The sequence below is a fragment of the Myotis yumanensis genome, unplaced genomic scaffold (genome assembly GCF_028538775.1).
Source record: "Myotis yumanensis isolate MYYU_CA2020_CCGP unplaced genomic scaffold, mMyoYum1.0.hap1 SCAF_8, whole genome shotgun sequence".
Lineage (NCBI taxonomy): Eukaryota > Metazoa > Chordata > Mammalia > Chiroptera > Vespertilionidae > Myotis > Myotis yumanensis.
Genome location: NW_027223759.1, coordinates 43,482,004 through 43,496,605, shown reverse-complemented (window position 1 = coordinate 43,496,605; position 14,602 = coordinate 43,482,004). Strand labels below are relative to the sequence as shown.

General features: G+C 41.3%; 1 protein-coding gene across 2 annotated transcripts in view; it reads right to left on the bottom strand.

Moving 5' to 3' along the window:
* Window positions 1–14,602, bottom strand: part of CIR1 (corepressor interacting with RBPJ, CIR1) — a 35,396-nt gene that overhangs the window by 19,286 nt on the left and 1,508 nt on the right. The window contains exons 2-7 of one of the 2 annotated variants that reach the window (XM_070422733.1): window positions 10,202–10,296; window positions 8,367–8,440; window positions 7,891–7,901; window positions 7,742–7,806; window positions 7,315–7,363; window positions 6,254–6,371 (exon numbers count right to left, since the gene is read on the bottom strand). In XM_070422733.1, the coding sequence (XP_070278834.1) occupies window positions 6,254–6,371; window positions 7,315–7,363; window positions 7,742–7,806; window positions 7,891–7,901; window positions 8,367–8,440; window positions 10,202–10,296 (412 nt within the window). Of the gene's footprint in view, window positions 1–6,253; window positions 6,372–7,314; window positions 7,364–7,741; window positions 7,807–7,890; window positions 7,902–8,366; window positions 8,441–10,201; window positions 10,297–14,602 lie in introns of those variants that run through there. The other variant, XM_070422732.1, reaches the window with a different exon arrangement.

Below are 14,602 nucleotides of genomic sequence, written 5' to 3'. Positions count from 1 at the left end.
TTGTGTACTGGGCCTCTAGTCCTATATAATAAAGAGCTAATATGCAAATGGTCACCACGCCCTCATGCCATCACCCCGTAACGGCTCAGACACTCAACACTGGGGAGAGAGGAATGGGGACCAGCCAGGCACAAATGAGCTTGCGAGAGGAAAGGGGACCAGACAGGCCGTGGCCTGGGAGAGGGACAAGCCGCCTGCCCCGTGGTCCCGGGCACCAGCGACTGTGTCTGCACCTGCGGTCCAGGAGAGGGACAAGCTGCTTGCCCCGCGGTCCTGGGCGCCTGCACCTGTGGCCTGAGCGAAGCCACCCCCTCACAGTTCCCTGCAGCTTCGGCTGGCCTGGGTGAAGCCGGCTGGGTCCTGGGTTCCTGTGGCCAGCCAGAGGGAGGGAAGCCCAGGTCCCGAGTGCCTGCGACTGGCCGGAGGTGGTTAGGGGTGATCAGGCCAGTAGGGGAGCAGTTAGGGTGATCAGGCAGGCAGACAGAGGGGTTAGGGGTGATCAGGCAGGCAGGAGAACAGTTAGGAGCCAGCAATCCCAGATTGCGAGAGGCAGTCGAACATCCCCTGAGGGGTCCCAGATTTGAGAGGGTGCAGGCTGGGCTGAGGGATCCCCTCCCCCCATGCATGAATTTCGTGCACCGGGCCTCTAGTGATTTTATCATAGAGTTTAGTGTTTTGAGATATTCTTAGATATTTACCAACATTTGTTCTCACATTTACACCCCACTGAGCGGTTAAGCAGTTTGCTTAAAGTTACTACTAAGCAGCAGAGCAGAGGATCCAAATCAGGCATTTACTAGCCCCATCGTTCCATAGCCTGTGCTCTTCACCAATTAGTACACTGCCTCTCTGAACTTATGGTTCCCTCTGTGTGGAAGGCTGCTCCTTTTGCCTAAGATGCCAAATGCTCTTCTGTCAGATCTTGCAAGCTGCATCTTTCCTGTCATTTAGAGATCGCAGTTCAACATCACTTCCTCAGAGGAGCCCTTCCTCATCACTTAATTAAAAGTTACTCCCCATTCAGTTCTTATCACAGTATCCAATTTAATTTTATCATAGAACTTATAAATACTTAATATTTTCTTATTTATCAGTTTATTTTGTGTCATTTCCAACATAATGAAAGTAAGGACCTTTTCTGTCTTAATATTGTATTCCTAGAACCTAGAAAAATGCCTGGCACAGAGTAAGTGCTCCACAAATAATTGTCAAATAAGTGAATTTATTTTACCCTTACTGATGAACATTTAGGGTTGTTTCTAATATTTCACCACTATAAATCTTTAAGCATCTACCTTGCCATTTTCTTATAAATTCCTGGATGTTGAATTTCTAGGTAAAAGGATATGCATGTTTTTAAGGCTTTTGATACATATCATCAAATGACTTCAGAAAGGCTGCTCCAATTTATCAATAGTGGATTAAAATGTTAATTTTACCACACTTGCTCCAACACTGGGTGTAAAGTTCTTTTAAGACTTTACCAAATTTGATGGGCAAAAAGATAATATTACTTTATTTTAATTTCTTTGGTTATTATTATTTTTTTGTTAATTCTCACCTGAGGATATTTTTTTCCCCCCGATTTTTAGAGAGTGCAAGGGAGGGGGAGAGACAGAGAAAGAAACATGGATGTGAGAGAGACACATTGATTGGTTGCCTCCCGCGCGTGTGCACAGACACAGCATCAGAGCTGGGGATGGAGCCGGCAACTGAGGTACGTATGCATCCTTGACTGGAATCAAATCTGGGACCCTTCAGTCTGTGGGCCGACGCTCTAGCCACTGAGCAAAACCAGCGAGGGCCATTTATTTGGTTATTAATGCTGTTGAAAATGTTGTCATGGCTGTAACGGCTATTTGAACCCCTCCTTTTGTAAACCACCAATATTTATGTCCTTTGCTCCTTTGAGTTTGTTCATCTTTTGACTTGAAGGAACATTTTATATATTAGGAATATTAATATATTAATATTAGTATTTCAATAAAGGTAATACTTTTCACTCAAGGGTGGTTACATGTGTTAAAACTTGACAGGAGCAAAAAAAAATTGAGCATTTTCTACTTCATTCACTTATTTTGAGAAAGGTCATTTGATTGAAGAATAGTTCTACAGTAAAACTCCACCATAAGTGGGGTACAAAAACTTTGATTGCATAAAATGAATGATTGAGTTATTGTAAAGTTAATAAGCATAAATTCATGGCCGAAGAAGAGCCAATCTAGTTTCATTATATCTGAATTCAATGTTTTCAATACTCTTAAAAATAGGATAATTAAATAGCACAAGTTCTTTTGTTTGTGGTTAACAGACTTTCTAATATAGACTCAAGAGAAAGCAGGTCTAATCGATTACTAAATAAAGGGCTAAGTCTGGAGTCTATCCTACTCATTTTCTCAGAAGCAGGATCAAAGATGAGGCCAAGGAACAAAGACAGCTACTATCACTGACCACCCCTATCCAACACAGGAAACATGCAATTGTAAGGGCACCACAAGGTTGGAGTGAAGGAAAAGATGAGAAAGATGCAACCCTTTCCAGAAAACAGAATATACCTTTTATATATAATAACAGGTTCCTGTGACTAAAATTAGTGGTCAGAAATATGTGAGCCAATGGGTTCTTCATATATGACCTACTCCACCCCCGTATTTCTTTGGGGCTTTCTTTCTTTTTTTTGTTTTGTTAATCCTCAACAGAGAATATCTTTTCAATTGATTTCTTTTTTTTTTTTTTTAAGAGAGAGTGGGAGGGGGAGAGACAGAGAGAGAAACATCAATGTGAGAGACAGAATGATTGGTTGTCCTCCACATGCTCCCTGATTGAGCCTGCAAATGAGGTGTGTGCCCTTGACTGGAACTGACTCCTCAACCCTTCAAACCAGCTATGGCAGGGCTTTATTTCTTTTGAGACCTCTCACCTTTCTTTCACCAAGTGGGTGTGTGAAGGCAGGGGAGCAAGGAGCATCAGTATGTGGGCTTTAAGATACCTGCATTGTGGCATCCATGGGATATTCTTTTTGTCAGAGGTTCTCAGATCAAGGTCTGTATCAGCATTCTCTCACCACTGAGCAAATAGTTTCCCTTTACTTAAAATGTGGCTTCTATCTTTTTTAGAATAATAAGGATTTTAAAAAACTCAATTATAATATTGTATCTGTGTACTTCTTTTACCCATCTGACATCCATAACACCATTAAAGAAATAGTGTCAAAATTGACACTGGATCAAATTTCTAAACTCCTAATATGAGAATTGGCATCTTGAATCCTAAAGCCTGCATTTGGCTTGCTGGAAGGAAGCAGGATCTCTAGCTATAGAACAGAGGCTGAAGGTCATATGCTGATTGAGGGTGAATCCTGGGCTCTGAGGTGACAGTGGAAGCCACAGGGAGTATAAATAGGTGCATCAGAGGCCTAGATGAACTGAGGACGGGGCTTCATGCCCAGAGCATTTGCTTCAATAGAGCCGCTCTGCCTTTATCTGTTCTATATACTGGGTTTCATATAAGTTATCTTTTTTTAAAAATGCTGAATACTTCTTGAGTAAGGATACTATCAAATCCTTATTTTAAAATGAAAAGTTGAAGCTCATAAAAGTGAAATGACTTATGTAATGTTATAGGGTTAAGCAAGTTAATTTCTATTATAATTTATTATGAGTTATGGTTGGATTAGTGTGGCTGTTTCAATAATATCTTAACAAGGCACTGATAAATTTAAGTTAAAACTTCTGTTTTAATATCTACACTAATAAAAGAGAAACATGGTAATTAGCGTACGACCGCTACCCTTCCCATTGGCTAATCAGCATATCCTTATGCAAATTAACTGTCAGCCAAGATGGCGGCCGGCAGCCATGCACTGAAGCGAACAGGGAGGCTTGCTTGCTCCAGTGACTGCAGACTCCAACGTTCCCCACCTGACTTGCCGGCCTCTCAGCTGCAACTCTAAGAAACATTGTAACAAATATAGAAGCTAAACAAAACCCCAGAAACCAGCTTTCAGTCAGCCGGGCTTCAGCCAGCCGGACCGCAACATTGTATCAAATACAGAAGGTAAAGGCCAGAAACCTGCTTTCAGCAGTGAGGCCTCAGAGCTAAAGCTGGCCCAGAACAGGAAAAAAAAAAAAAAAGGAGCGGTTGGGAGCTTCAGTCACCCGCCAGCCTGAAAACGACCCTCAGCCCCTCAGCCAGACTAGCCAGGCACCCCAGTGGGGACCCGCACCCTGATCTAGGACACCCTTCAGGGAAAACCAGCCGGCCCCCACCCATGTACCAGGTCTCTATCCTATATAGTAAAAGGGTAATATGCCTCCCGGCACTGGGATCAGCAGAGCAGTGAGGCCTCCCGGCACTGGGATCAGCGTGACAGGGGGCAGCGCCCAAACCCCCTGATCACCCTGCGGCTCTGTGTGTGACATTGGGCGGGGCCACAACCTCCCTATCTGCCCTGCTCTGTTCATGACAGGGGAAGGCACCCCAACCCCCTGATCAGCCCTGCTCTGTGCCTGATAGGGGGGAGCTCCCCAATCCCCTGATCGCCCTGCGGCTCTGTGTGTGACAGGGTGCAGCGCCCCAACCCCCCTACCACCACGGGCCCTGCTCTGTGTGTGACAGGGTAGAGCCATAACCTCTCCATCGGCCCTGCCCTGAGTGTGACAGTGGCGGCGCCCCAAACCCCTGATCGGCCCTGCTCTGTGGGTGATAGAGGGCGGCGCCCCAACCCCCTAATCCGCCCTGCTCTGTGTGTGACAGGGTGTGGCGCCCCAACCCTCTCCCCCTCCCCATGGGCCCTGTTCTGTGTGTGACAGGGTAGAGCTATAACCTCCCCATTGGCCCTGCCCTGAGTATGACAGGGTGCAGCGACCCAACTCCCTGATCCACCCTGCTCTGTGCGTGACAGAGGGTGGTGCCCCAACTTCCCTATCAGCCCTACTCTGTGAGTGACGGGGGAGCTCCTCAACCCCCTGATCAGCCCTGCCCTGTTCATGACGGGGGGAGCTCCTCAACCCCCTGATCAGCCCTGCCCTGTGCATGACAGGGGTGAGCTCCCCAACCCCCTGATCGATCCTGCTCTGTGTGTGACAGGGTACGGAGCCCCAACCTCCCTGATGGGCCCTGCTCTGTGAGTAACAGGGGAAAGCGCCCCAACCCCCTGATTGGCCCTGCTCTGTGCGTGACAGGGGGTGGCGCTGCAACCCCCCATCGACCCTGCCTTGAGTGTGACAGGGGGCGGTGCCCCAACCCCCCAATCGGCCCTACCCTGAGCGTGACTGAGGGTGGCATCGCAACCTCCCGATCCGCCCTGCTCTGTGCATGACAGGGGGCGGCGCCCCAACACCCCAATCGGCCCTGCTCTGAGCCTGACCAGGGGCTGCACCTAGGGATTGGGCGTGCCCTCTGCCACCCGGGAGCAGGCCTAAGCCAGCAGGTCGTTATCTCCTGAGGGGTCCCAGACTGCAAGAGGGCACAGGCCGGGCTGGGGACCCCCCCCCCCCCCCAGTGCACAAGTTTTTGTACACTGGGCCTCTAGTCCTTTTATAAAAGGAATCAAATGACAAAAAACAAATTAGACTAATCTTTCTTAAGTAGACAACAATATGCAGAAAGGCAAATAAAATTTTTAAGTAAAAACCAATTTTAACATAGTTAACAGTTTTTTTGTTTGTTTTTAAATATATTTTTATTGATTTCAGAGAGGAAGGGAGAAGGAGAGAGAGATAGAAACATCAATGATGAGAGAGAATCATTGATTGGTTGCCTCCTGCATGCCCCACAGTGGGTACTGAGTCTGCAACTCGGGCATGTGCCCTTGACCAGAATTGAACCTGGGACCCTTCAACCCGCAGGCTGATGCTCTATTCACTGAGCCAAACTGGCTAGAGCTAAACTCAGTTTTGATTTTATCTCTGAATTAAGGTGACTGCGGAGGCTTCTAGACCAATCTACTTTTATAATTCAGGAGGACATAAATATAGAAATAACCATTTCTTCCTGCTATATTTGTTACTAACCTGATAAACTATGTTTAATGTCTTTCACAGGGGCCCTTGGCTAGGAACATTAAATTCAATTCTAATATACTGCCTTTCAAATTCAGAACACATGATCATAGTTTCCTATTGACCACCATATTTTGGGATTGTGCCTTAGTCCAAAAAGCCCAACCCAAGCCAAAGAAAATGTTATTTGATCTTTTCTTACTTGTCCTTGGTATATATTCTAAAACAAATAAATCATGTCTAGTGCTTACCTGAGCCATCAGTGGGAACTGAACTTGCATTGATTCCAGAAAGACCAAACAAAGGACATTCTCGATCTGTGTTGACATGACCCCATTTGTGACATTTAATGCACCTCACATTTCGAACCTGAGAAATAGTGAACATTATTTTGGTTATTAAAATATTAAGAATCTAACCAACATTTGGCTCACTACTCCTTGGTAGATTTTAAATTAAATTATTCTAATTTTAAAAAGATTTCCAGAGAAAGAGACTCCATAACTATATTTTATAATCCTATATAATAAAAGGCTAATATGCAAATCGACCAAACGGCAGAACGACCGGTTGCTATGATGCACACTGACCACCAGGGGGCAGGCGTTCAATGCAGGAGCTGCCCCCTGGTGGTCAGTGTGCTCCCACAGGGGGAGTGCTGCTCAGCCAGAAGCCACTCATGGATGGTGAGCACAGTGGCGGTGGTGGCGGGAGCCTCTGACTGCCAGCTTAGGCCAACTCCCCACAGGGAGTGGGCTTAAGCCATCAGTTGGACATGCCGCGAGGGCTCCCGGACTGTGAGAGGGCAAGGCCGGGCTGAGGGACCCCCCGCCGCCCACCCCCCCCCCCCCCCCCCCGACCCCTCGAGTGTATAAATTTTGTGTACCAGGCCTCTAGTTTAATATAAATACTAAAATCTTTTACTATAAAGTCTGCCTAAAAACTAAGCTAAATTCTATCTTTTTCTTTTTGACTCTTATTTTGTGGCAATAAAATAATGTCATCCAAAAAATGATAAAATTCCAAAAAATAATTATGTCATGGCTTAATCTTAAATTCTCAAATTTTGAGCTAATTCTTCAAATTCCTTGAAAACTGCAGAGACCACTGTCATTATAAGCCTCACTATAAAACTTTGATTTCTATCTTTCATCAATCTATTACATTTAATGTTTTCTCCTCAAGTCCTTCGATTTTCTGATACAAATAGAAACCATAGAACTCCTTTTCAGCTTAAATACCTTTTGGACTACAACGTAAAGTATTTACTAAATAAAAATTATTCTTACAGAGTAAAATATATGTCACTTGCCTGAATACCAAAGGGCTGATCTCGGATGTTCATGTCATCTTTGGCATATCTATTATGTAGAGAAAAATGTGTAAACACAATATTAAGAATAATTTAATAAACAGCAGTTATTCTGAAAAAGTTCTATAGTTCTACCAGTAAATATATTACAAAATGTATAACTGTAATAACTATATAGGACTATAAAATCTATTTAGTATTTCTAAACACCACTTAATTATTAAGTGTCCAGTCTAATTTTTTTTTAAAAAATGAAAAAGTAAAATAAAACTAAAGACTATAATCAGGCAAATTAATTGCATAAGACAAGTCACCTAAAGTACTTTTTCATATTAGATGCCTTTAGTGAATGAAAAAAAAAATACAAAATGGGATATCAGATAAATTGAATGATATGTATTTGATCTTAAAAGAAAACCAGTCTTACTTTTCTCGTGGTGCTCCTTTCTGCCATTCAAATTTGTATTCAGTCTCTCCTTCTGTTTCTTCTTTCTGAAAACATTCATTAAAAAGTCAATTTTTCATAAAATTATAATCTACTGCAAGTAAATTCAAGCATAGTAAATAGTACTTTACCTCTTTATTTTCTTGATTGCATATCAAAATCACGGGGGAAAAAGGTAGAGCAAGTTAAAAACTTCATAAAAGTCTATCATATACTATACTATGATATGATATTTAATTATAACGTAAGAATTTATTGGTTTGACATTTTTCTTCTTTCACAAGATAAAATTCAAATCACTAAAGGATAAAAAACAAAATTAAGTAAGAGATCATATTTAATAGGCATGTAATCTCACTAAAGATATATATATATATAAATTATAAAAGAATAAACGCACTTCTGCTGATGTTGAGATTTTTTTCCTCCCCAAAGGACCAGTCATGAAATATAACTAGATTATAGACAAATATTTTTAGTATTTATTCTATTGATTACAGCATTTATACAATAGCCATTTCAAAAGATAAAGAGAACTTTCATAACAGTTCTCAAACTTTCAGTTGCAAACATATCAAAGACTTAAAAAAAGAAATGAGGTGAGTACCTTTTTTAGCTCCTGGTGGGGCCTCGTACATGAAATTAAGGCCATTCTTTACACGTTCATCTCCCATAAGCAATCTAAATAAAAATAAGACATAAGGGTAACAATTTTATGTAGGAGGAAAAAATTACAGAATAACTGTCCCTCAACCTCTAAAATTCTAAGGGAATTAAGGTATTGTAATAGTTTCAAAACTACTCCACTCATTAGATGAAATCTGAAATATCTATGAGTCTACACTGATAAAAATAAATGACTAAATAAATAAATGAGGAAAGGGAAAAGGAATTCAAATTAAAAAATATAGCGGTTTGGCTCAGTGGATAGAGTACTGGCCTGAGGACTGAAGGGTCTCAGGTTTGAATCCAATCAAGGGCATGTGCCCAGGTTGCAGGCTCGATCCCCAGTAGGGGGCATGCAGGAGGCAGCTGATCAATGATTCTCATCCTTGATGTTTCTATCTTTCCCTCCCTCTCCCTTCCCCTCTGAAGTCAATTAAAAAATATATTTAAAAAAGATATAGCGGGAATGAGAGAAAGAGAAAATCACCGTTAGAAAACCACAATAATAATTGATGTGAATGCTAAATTTAGCACCAATAAATGCTAAAACTAGTGGGCAAAAGTTCTAGGAAAAACAGGTATTTGCATAGTTTCAAATATTAATTAAGTACCAAGGAAAAAAAGTAACTGTTTTTTTTTTTTTTTTAATATATTTTATTGATTTTTTTACAGAGAGGAAGGGAGAGAGACAGAGAGCTAGAAACATCGATGAGATCGATCAGCTGCCTCCTGCACATCCCCCACTGGGGATGTGCCCGCAACCCAGGTACATGCCCTTGACCGGAATTGAACCCGGGACCCTTGAGTCCGCAGGCCGACGCTCTATCCACTGAGCCAAACCGGTTTCGGCATGTAACTGTTTTTTAAAGATAAAGAATAACCGCACTATGATCTGCTGTAAACCTACTTTTCCACCCACACTCTTTTTATTGATCTAACTCAATTATTGACTGTTTCCTGAACATCTTTTCTGCTTTCTCACTGCACTGATCTTTCATAAGCTTTTAAAGAAATACTTTTGTGAGAAGTGTCAGTAGTTTGAGTGTTAAACTTTTATTGTTCTTCTAAGCTTTGCCCCAGTTGAAACTTGATCATAGGCTATATATACTCACATCAATATATTTTATGTGAATTTTGGGTAAATGGCCATCTACAAATATAAGAGTAAAGATAGTTCAGAGGGAATAGAATCCTATCCTTAAGACATTCAATTCAAGCCCTAACCGGTTTGGCTCAGCGGATAGAGTGTCGGCCTGTGGACTCAAGGGTCCCAGGTTCGATTCCGGTCAAGGGCATGTACCTTGGTTGCGGGCACATCCCCAGTAGGAGGTGTGTAGGAGGCAGCTGATCGATGTTTCTCTCTCATCTATGTTTCTAACTCTATCCCTCTCCCTTCCTCTCTGTAAAAAATCAATAAAATATATTTTTTTAAAAAAAGACATTCAATTCAAAAAGGCTAACTTAATATATAATTCAGTAAGGGATCATTTTCATGCAATTGATTATTCTAAAATCACCAACACTGTCCTGGCTGGGTGGTTCAGCTGGTTGGAGCATCATCCTATACACCAAAAGGTTGCAGGTTCGATCCCTGGTTAGAGCACATGTGGGAGGCGACCGAACCATGTTTCTCTGTCACATTGATGTATCTTTCTCTCTCCCCACTACTTTCTCTCTCTAAAAATCATAAAAAGATATCCTTGAGTAAGGATTTAAAAAAATAATAATAAAATTTAAAAAATAAAATAAAATCACCAGTATAATGGAATTTCTTACCTATTATCATACGATTCTTGTTCTTTAAGATATTGTTGCATTAATTCTTCTTGTTTTTTCTTATCATATGATATTTTTTGTTCTGCCATCCATACCTAAATTAATAAAGTAAAAAATTTAAAATAGGACGTTTGCTTTTCTTTTATAATAAAATATCAAATGCTACTGTATATAGTTTACAACATAATCTACTTTGGTCATAATGACACCATTACAAAATAACAGCTGAAAAGTCTGATTTGTGTCTTTGGGCAAGTCCTTAAATATAACCATTCAAAAGAACTAAAATTTCAAGCAAAAATGTCAAACTTGAGAACTACTCTGAGCACCTGAAACAACAGCTTTTTGCACTCAGTCCCTCTATTATTTCAGAGAGAATAACCATCTCTCCACATGTAATATGTCTAGACTAGAAAACACACAGGTACAACCAGTAGGGTCAAACAATGCCCAGGGGTGCCACTGACACAGCAAGAGAGGAAAAATGGAGGACAAGGAAGAGGAAGAAAAGGAAATGAAATGAAAGATAGTTATAGAATAAAGGGAAGAAACAAAGAGATCAGAGAGAGGTGTGTCAGATGTCTCAAAGGCACCAACAGCACAGGTTGAATGTGTCCCTATGTGAAATTCTCAAAACCATAAAAGTGGTGAAGGTAAAAAGCACACACAGCTTATGCAAGGATATTTAACCATGTTACTTCCTGAGCCTAAAAGGTACCAATGCCTTCCTATCACCTTTAGAATAAAGGACAAAGTATTTAACAACCATTCAATAAAAACAAGTCAAACTTTTTCTCCAACAAGCTAATTTTAAGAAGGTAAATTTGAGGACAAATACTTACTTTGATAAAATTATAATTAACTGTGGGTGAGGGCAGATGAGTATGGGGAGGAGGATGTAGGACAAGACTGCCATTTTTCAATTTCAGGAGCAAAAAAAAGGTAGTTATTAGTATTTTAGTAGTGCTGAGTTAGGAAAGTGCTGAGGACACAGCTTGAGATGTGAACAAGAAAGGTTAATCCTATTCTATATAATAAAAGGTTAACATGCAAATAGACCAAATGGCGGAACAACCGAACAACTGGTCTCTATGACATGCACTGACCACCAGGGGGCATACGTGGAACATGGCGGCAGGATGGTGGAGCAGGTGAGCGGGGGCACCAGACCACGGCAGGGCACTGGTCACTGTCATGGGGGCGAGCCTCTGGTGGTTACTGAAAATTCTTTGCTCCCGTGCGCCGCGGTCCTTCCCGGCACTCGCACACTGCCAGTGCTGGAGCTGCTGCTCACACCGGCTGCTGGCGCCCAGCGCCAATCCTGATCGCTCAGCGCTGTCAGCGGGTGGGAGGACCAGCTGCTGGCCCTGATCGCCCCTGAGGGCTTCTCTACCCACCCCTGCTCCCGAGGGGCGATCGGGGCAGCAGCTGCTGCTCGCACCTACTGACAGCACCGGCCCTGCTCGCACCTGCTGCTGGCACCGGCCCCAATTGCTCTGCACCTTCAGTGGGTGTGAGCAGGGCTGGCGCCATCAGCGCATGGGAGTGGCTGCAGTGGGAGTGGGGCTGCCAACAGAGATGGGACTGGGGCCCGTGCAGGAGGGGCCAGGCAGGATGTGGAGGATGGACCGAGACCCACCTCTGTGCCCACTGCAGCCTTGAGGCCCACAGTTCTTTTCAAGGTGCATGAATTCATGCACTGGGCCCCTAGCATGGAGATAAAAGCAAAAAATCAAAATGAAAAGAATCCTTCAGGGACAGAATATACCAGACATTTATTTTAGTATAAGTTCCTGAAGTTTCTTCCACTGACTTCACACTTACCAATGTAGAAGAAAAACCTACACTTAGGATAGGCAGTAAAAGGTACATGTTTGTGCCCTAGCCAGTTTGGTTCAGTGGACAGAGCGTCGGCCTGTGGACTGAAAGGTCCCAGGCTCGATTCCGGTCAAGGGCACATTCCTGGGTTGTGGTCTCTCGGGCTCGATCCCCAGTAGGGGGTGTGCAGGAGGCAGCCAATCAATGATTCTCTCTCATCATTGATGTTTCTATCTCTCCCTTGCCCTTCCTCTCTGAAATCAATAAAAATGTATTTTAAAAAAAGGTACATGTTTGGAATTTTCACAGTAGCTTAAAATATAAACAGTTGCAAAAGAGAAACGCCTAGCAGAATAACATATTAATAACAATCTAATGAATAACATATCACTTCTGACAGAATGACTACCATTTATTTGCTTTAGATTTCATAAGGTTATTTTACTTGTCTCAATTGCTCGAGAGCTTAAACACATATTGAGTATTCATTATAGACTGGAATAAAAAGTAATAAAGTACATTCTTGTCTTCAAAATGCTCAGAATCTGCTAATAGAAAACCATACTAACTTTTCTGTAATTTTAAGCTCTGTATAATAAAAAAAATACATGAATTACATAATATAAATAAATAATAACAATAAAGTTTGATATTTGGACAACAGAAATATGTACAAGATAACAAAATAGAATAAGACAGTGATTAACATTAGGGACCAGGAAGGAAGGCTGGTATAAGGGAATACTTTACAGCAACTTTTGGTTTTAAAAAGTTATTTTTTTAAATTAAATCAAGGGTAGCCAATGTTATCTATTTCTTGTATATCTATATCCTTCCAAAGATGTTCTAATGCACATATACACAAAAGGATATACAGGGTAGTGCAAAAGTAGGTTTACAGTTGTGAGTACACAAAACAGAGTTTATTCATATTATTTAATTATATCATTTTCCATATAAACAACTATAAATCTACTTTTGCCCCAGCCCTGTGTATATAAAACAAACATACATACATAATCCTTTTTTAAAAATCCTCACCCAAGGATATGTTTATTGATTTTAGAAAAAGGGGAAGGGAGGGAGAAAGAGACGGAGAAACATCGATGTGAGAGAAACATTAATCCGTTGCCTCTGAATGTACTCCTACCGAGAACTGAATCTGCAACCTAGGCATGTGCCCTACTAGGGAATCAAAACCACAACCTTTCTGTGTACAGGACGCCACTCCAACCAACAGAGCCACACCAGCCAGGGCCACACATTTTTTTTCTCACTCTTTTCATATATGGTAACATATATTGCATACACATGTTCATATACACACAGAGAATATGTATAAAATAAAATTCTATACCATGGAGATCATTCAAGATCAGTGAATAAAAAGCCTTCTTGTATTTGGGGGTTGGGGGGGGCAGAGAGCTGAACATCATTCTATTGTGGGGCTATATCATCATTTATTGAACCAATCTCCTGCTGCACTAATGAGCATTTAAAAAATTTCTAATCTTTTGCTATTAAAAACTCTATTGCGATAAATAACCCTGTACACAAGCAACTTCATACATGTTAAACAGGTTTTTAAAGAGGATCAGAATGTTGCCAAGGAAAAAACAGGGCAAAATCTTTTTTTTTTTTAATATATTTTTTATTGATTTCAGAGAGGAAGGAAGAGGGAGAGAGAGATAGAAACATCAATGGTGAGAGAGAATCATGGATTGGCTGCCTCCTGCAAGTCCCCCACTGGGGATCGAGCCCACAACCTGGGCATGTGCCCTTGATCGGAATCGAACCTGGGACCTTTCAGTTCCCAGGCTGACCCTCTATCCACTGAGCTAAACCGGCTAGGGCTAGGGCAAGGGCAAGATTTTACTGGCAGAGGAAATAACTCAAAGACCCAAAGGTGTAAAACTGGAATTAAGTAGTTTGACATTACTGGAATATAAAATCTGAACTGGGAGAATGGCAATTGGGGACAAAGAAGGAAAAATAAACTGGACCCAGATTACTTGGACTTAATTCTGTAGTATTTTAATAAGGAGTGGGACAAGATCAGAGTTTTGCTTTAAAAAGACTTTTCTATGGAAACAACCCAAATATCCGTAAACTGATGAATGGACAAATAAAATGTGTCATATCCACACAATCGAATATTCAGGAATAAAAAGAAATGCAATATCGATACATTCTACAACATGGATAAACTTTGAAAACATTATGCTAAGCGAAAAAGGCAGTATTTCACAAAAGACTACATATTTCATGACTTATATGAAATGCCCAGAATAGGTAAATCCACAGAAATATAAAGTAGATTTGTGGTTGCCTAGGGCTGGATAAGAGGGAGAGTTAAGGAGAAATGGGGAGGAACTGCTAACAGATATGGGTTTTGAGGGAGCGGGTGACAGAAATATTTTAAAATTGTTTGTGGTAATGATTCATAAATTCATAAATATACTAAAAACCACTAAACTGTGTACTTTAAATGGGTGATTTTATGGTATGTAAGTTATATCTCAGTAAAGCTGTGAAATAAAATAGTTATTCTGATGACTATGTAGAGAACAGATTTGAAAGGGG